At 46.0% G+C, this 6,000-nt stretch overlaps 1 protein-coding gene across 2 annotated transcripts; it reads right to left on the reverse strand.

The window, feature by feature from the left end:
* Positions 1-802: 802 nt before the first annotated feature.
* agpat4 (1-acylglycerol-3-phosphate O-acyltransferase 4 (lysophosphatidic acid acyltransferase, delta)) lies at positions 803-5,394 on the reverse strand. 2 transcript variants are annotated; one of them, XM_030442192.1, is made up of 10 exons: positions 5,067-5,391; positions 4,192-4,375; positions 3,849-4,018; positions 3,595-3,756; positions 3,343-3,496; positions 3,100-3,202; positions 2,916-2,991; positions 1,920-2,118; positions 1,785-1,806; positions 803-1,307 (listed from the first exon to the last, which is right to left on the reverse strand). In XM_030442192.1, the coding sequence occupies exons 1-10, from the start codon at positions 5,187-5,189 to the stop codon at positions 1,271-1,273; spliced, it is 1,230 nt and encodes a 409-aa protein (XP_030298052.1). In that variant the 5' UTR covers positions 5,190-5,391; the 3' UTR covers positions 803-1,270. The 2 variants fall into 2 exon arrangements, with proteins under 2 accessions (XP_030298052.1, XP_030298053.1); XM_030442193.1 differs by lacking the exon at positions 1,785-1,806 and having other exon boundaries at positions 5,067-5,394.
* Between the last annotated feature and the right edge of the window lie 606 nt (positions 5,395-6,000).

Genomic DNA, 6,000 nt, shown 5'->3' on the forward strand with positions numbered 1-6,000 from the left:
ACAACATATGGTAAAAGGGCATGCATCTACGTTAAAGTTTTAATGAATGGTACTTCAGTCAAACTTGAATCGAATGCCACATCAGAATCAGCTGTGGTCCTCATTGAGCTCCGCGCTATAACCAGTCACATTGGCTTATAAAATTGTTTATTGGAGGAAAAGCTGAAAACACATTCTCACTGCCCGACTCAACGAACCGCCGCAGCCACCAGTGCCCACCGTGATGTCACCATCTTCCTCATAATTTGGTGATTAGCTCGCCTTTGTGTTTAACTTTGAAATAACTCAAATGTTTAGGCTTCCTTTTTAAAGAGCCAACAGTATTGTGACATCGCCACCAGGGGTCACTACAGCTTGATATTCCATATTCTTTTCCTCGTTTTTTAGTGATTGTCAACAAACTATTGTCCTTTAAATGCAGGCATGTCCACTGAATAAACCCTACCCAATGTGATTTTTTCCCACCCATTTTTCCCTTTCTTCACGGAGAGATACGGACTGATGTTTCACAGTGTTGGTGATGTCATATACTTTTTTAGAGCTGCAAACTTTGAGTCTCCAGCTGATAACTGAGGGAGGAGACTCACTGAAATACCTGCTCTCCAAGCCTTTGTTACGGTCGTAAAAGATAAAGATAAAGAGATGCACTGCCGATTAGCTGTTCGTGACTAACGGGGCCTGCTCTCCCTCCCTGCAGCGGGACACAACACAACCCAACCCAACGCACACACTGAAACACAGCACAACTCCTGTTCCTCCTCAAATATCACTCAAAAACTCAGATGTTTTTTTTAAAAAGTAGAATATTTATTATCTCCTGCCATCAAAATTCCTTTTATGCTTTACATTAAAAACAAGGAGGTAGTCCATTTTTCGACTTGGTTGACTTTCAGCCTGAGTACCAGAGAAAATATTTGTCTCCACTGTATTCAAATATTTACATTTTGATTCGAGGAGCATGTGGTAAAGCCGTAATTCATCGTGCCTCACATTTCCTGAAGGAAGCCTCCCCATCGCGGTCTGATTTCGTGGTTTTCTAGCTTCTGAAGCGCACCGTTAAGACGACACTAAACTGTCAGGGTTGTGCTTTTCAAGCAGGTTCGCACTTGTTAGACCAGCAGATCCTGTCAGAGGAGTATCTACACATTCTGCTGCCGGCAATCTTGCTGATTAGTAGCTGTGCAAAAGAAGCAGTTCTGAGCGGGTCTGCAGTCTTTAGTTGTTGTTTAAAGGAACCTCCTTGTCCCCGTAGCTTGAGCCCCTGCCGATCTCAGTCTGGCCGATCATCCAGCGAACTCCCAGTGAAGCTGAGGAGGGAAGATTGAGAGAGGGGACATCTGGAATGTTATTCGAGGAAGCTGCAGAAAAGATGTGACGGGATTCGAGATCCTGTACAAGACACTGTTATTTCCACAGCGAACCCTTTCTTAATTGAGTACATTTCCCCCCTTTTCAGGATGGGACTCGATTGACGTGGTCGTTCAGTTTGCGTTTTCAGATCGGAAGCTGAGGGGAAAGTCTGACTGCAACCAACGTCTGGAAAAAATGCAAAATTTTGCTCCAATTCAACCGACACTCCTTGATAAATACTTAAGAGTGAGCTTGTAATTTTGACCTCAGTCATTGTGGAAACTTTGACATGCTGTTATCTCTCCATTTGACATCTAAGTCTGTTCAGATGGCTGAGTGTTAGTGAACTTTGCTGAGTGAGCACATGCCTGCACGCCGTTAGGGACATGCTCCCAAGACTGATGAATCGTACTTTCAACAAAAAGGAGACTTACATTTGAGTTGGCAAATCTGCTGCTTTATGGAACATTTGGACAAAAAGGAGCTGGTTAAATTGAAGGAAGGTGACTTTTTTTTTAAATTATTATTTCAGGGTGAATTCACCTCAGGAGGGAATGTATGAAACCAACCTGCAGAGCAGAGAGCCACGGACGCCAAGATGGTCAGTATCGATCCGGAGCTGATGAGCTGAGCGACGAGCAGGCCTAACGGGTAGAGGAGCAGGCAGGCCCAGAAGAGCCAGTTGATCAAGGACCAGGGTCGGCGTGGAGGGCTCACTGTGGGGCCGGGGTAACGCCCCGTCTGTGTGTAGTGCTCCTGGAAACTGTCCTGTTGACACATTCATACAGAAACAATTCAAAACCAAAGTCCTTTACAGAGGGACATGACTTAGTCTAAAATCTAAATATCTTGTGTAATATTCTACCATTATCCAGGTCAGGTTAATGAGTTGCTTAAAGCCCACGAAGTGTGGGAACAGAAAAGTAATGAGAGAAGCCACAGACTCGAGCCAAATCCACCATCAACATTACATTCCAGGGTCCCCAAGAGTGTTTTATGGTGGAGGCAGGCCATCTCACCTGAAATAAAGACGACCTCACTAAAATCAGATTGGAATCTTCCCAACTTCTACGAAATGCAACATTGACCTTAAAGGTGCGATATGCAAGATTTGGCCACATGTTGACGTTCACTCCAAACAAACAGGTGGCAAAATGAAATAAGTCTGCCTCAGATCACAGCGGAAGGGAGTTGACTTCATTTATTAGACTAAAGCTAAAGCTAAGAGGGCGTGTGTAAAGCAGCATGGGCCGCAGTATCTGACTACTGCGTCGCCCAGTCTGCCCAGGCAGACATTACTGCCTCGTTATGGAGTTCTCTGTCCTCATTGGATGAAGAGGGCAGCGATACCAGACAGAGATACCTCTTTTACTGCGTCCCCTGAGAGAGGGTTAGAGACAATACAGAGCTATTTGACACTTAAACATCTATTTAACATTTAAACCCCCGCAGGTTGTATACAAATGGTTCAGGCAATCACATCATCAGTGTGGTTGGTTACTGCCTCAACTTCCCCTTTGGGAAACCCTGTATCCATCCGACACCTCCACCCTCAGCAGACCAACCTTTTCCTGGTAGAGTTTGTGGAGCCAGGCGGCACACTCTGCTTCATCCTCAGGGATCGACTCTAGAGGGATTCTCCTGCGAGCGAGAGGGGGAAGTCAGATCTCTCGGCCTGATAAATAACCATTACGCCAGTTAACAGGAAATTTAATGAAGCAATCCTCGCTGCGAAACATCTCTGCGTACCTCACATACAAGTCTGCGTGATACTTCTTCCCGTTTAGAATGTCAAGCAGGGTCGGTGTTTCGTTGTTTCTGAAGTTCAGCGTGGAGTCATAAACAGCTGCGGCTGTACGGGACAAAGCGAACGGCGGCGGTTAACTGTGACTGTTGGGCTCGTTTGATAGGCAAATGCCTCCAGCCTCCTCCTCAAACAGACATCCAGCTCACAGAGGCTGGTGGCCATGTTTGAACACTTTATCAACTCACCTGTTCCTCTGAGGTTCTGGACTGTTACCCAGAATCCTTTGGTCCTGGGCAGAAGATGATACTTGAGTTTGGGTAAACCTTTGCTCTCAGCCACCTGCATGCTGACCTGGTGCTTCTTCGGTGTCAGCCGTGTTCCTTCACAGTAAAGCAAAAACTAGACCAAGGAAAGCAGATTAAAAGCATTATTCCAAATCCAAAATCATTGAACCATCACTTTCAGTCATACTGATTTTACAGCAAGCTGAAACGTACCCAGAAGTTTTCCGGGTAATCGTGCAGGTTCTGGAGACTCTGAGCCACCGTCCTTCGGTCCTCCTCCCACTTCCTTTTGCAGAAGACGATCTCCAGGAAGTACCACATCCAGCCGATAACAGGTACGTAACTCAGCTCTTTTTTGGCTAACACCTTCGAGCTCTGGAGGAACAATAACATTTAAAGCACGTTAAAAAAAAAACACGAACGCACTCAAGGTAGATCGGTGGCATTTGTGGGAGACTTTCTCTCACCCCGAGAACTCCAAATCTCTCGCAGAAGGTCCAACCACACAGGAAGTCTATCTCGAAACTGTGGTTGAGGACCACAATTGCGTTCTCATTGCCGTACAGAGGAAAGCTCTTCGGGTCTGTGTAGAGCGTGCACTCTGTCCCGGACCACCATTCCAGGGCAGCTACCATCTCTGAGGAGCATCAGGACACGAAATCATGGGAAGACAGTTGTTATTATTTTGTACAGGGCACTTGTGAGAAGGTGTTGCGCTTCATGCAGATTGATCCGTGTTCTTTGGCCTTTTTATGTTTTTTATGTTCATTACAACAAAGTTTCCATCCAGTACCATCTACCAGTACTTACGGCTACTGATGCAGTAGCCCAGCCTGACGTTGATCCTGCGGGCCAGCTGCTTGTCGACCAGCCACAGAGGTAAAGTGCAGAGCTGCAACAGGTTGATGACGAGGCCGCTGAACAGGAACACATAGCAGATGACGAGGTGGCACACGAACTGGGATTTCAGCAGCTGCAGGACGCCCATTGTTTCCTGCAGGAGTTGCACAACTTTCAGCGTTTAAAATACCAACACCAGCTCCTCCCATCACCATTACCATCACACACACACACACACACACACACACACATGCAACTATCTCATTAGTCAGCCCTGTCAAAGGGCAGAGCTTCCAGCCACTAGTGCTGGCCAGGCCGTGACAGCGACTGTTAGCTGCCACTCAGCCCACTCTGACATAAAGGTTTCCTTTGACTGGACTCATTTCATGTGCTGAATGGAGCCTTTGAGCTGGACTGTGCAGACAGACAGACAGACAGACACATGACTTTTTCAGGGATAGAAACTCTTACCATCAGCTATTTATAGATTTGTAGTTCAGTAATATCCTCTTATATGCATGCTCATCAAACTGTAGTTTGACGGCTCATGGGAAGCTTTTCCCATTTTCATCTGCCCCTCACACTATCCTCACATTTACCATCAAACAGTTGTGGTATTGTCAAACACAGGGCTGCATGTCAACAGAGTAAGCTGCATCTAAAATCTAATAACATGTCAAATCCTGGGTTTAAGAGAGATGGTAATGAAGCTGAACAACATGTGACAAACATTATTTAAACAGACTCAGCATTTGGCAGGGATCACCTCATTACTCAACTGTAAGGAACATAAAACACAGGTACACACCTTAGCCCCACATTTATCTGAAACACGTGACATTTACCTTGATCCAAGAGAGCTGTCCTTCTCCAAACACCTCTGACCTTTCAAAGATGACGAACAAATATTTTCCCCCCCAAAAAAAATAAAAAATAGCGCCAGTCTTCAATGTTTTTCCATGCCACATGGAGTTACAGCCGCCCTCCGACAGATTTCAAGTCGTGATTCATACAGCAAGTTGTATCTTCCCCAGTTGACTCACTGCTGAGAGCAAACTTCCCCACTCAAGGGGCCACACCCATCTGAGAGCCCCGCCTGGAGCCGGGGATGGAGAACGAGAGCTGCGCTTCCTTCTAGAAACTCTGGAGCTACACCGGCCGCAAAGATCGTCTATAGTCCGCAAAATGCGAAAGGGGGGAAACATGAGCCGCACCTCCTGGCCACCGTCCCCGCTCTGTTAGAATATTTATAGCCTTATAACAACTTAATAAGTCACACATTTCATCAATTAGCCTTCAAATCGCTCTTTTCATCGAGCTTACATGTAGGTTTTGGTGACTCGGACCACATAAACCGTTAAAACGTGAACCATTTTCTCTTTTAGTTCAATATTTCCTCCCACTCTAACGCAATTACTCGAGGTGTTTCTGGGTGCCACAGAACTGTAACCGAGTGAGCCCTCTTCCTCCTGTTCCCCCTCTCTGCCTTAATTTTATTGGTAATAGGAAAGGCACGAGGGTGTCAAACCAGGAGTGGGACACATGCGCAGTCGCCTTTTCTTTACAAATGTAACATAATATCACAAGGAAGGAAGTCTTTTATTTTTATTTTTATTTTTTGCACCAAAGCTACTTCCTTGTTTCATTCTGCCTGAATATGAGTCATGACCTCGGTTACAGAGCAGCTTCCTCCATCCTCACCATGATGTCAGGGATGTTTACAGAGAAGCGGTGAGCGGTGCTGCTGCTTGGTGGACAGCACCACCTGCTGGTGATGCG

This window comes from Sparus aurata, chromosome 15 (assembly GCF_900880675.1).
Source record: "Sparus aurata chromosome 15, fSpaAur1.1, whole genome shotgun sequence".
Taxonomy (NCBI): Eukaryota; Metazoa; Chordata; class Actinopteri; order Spariformes; family Sparidae; genus Sparus; species Sparus aurata.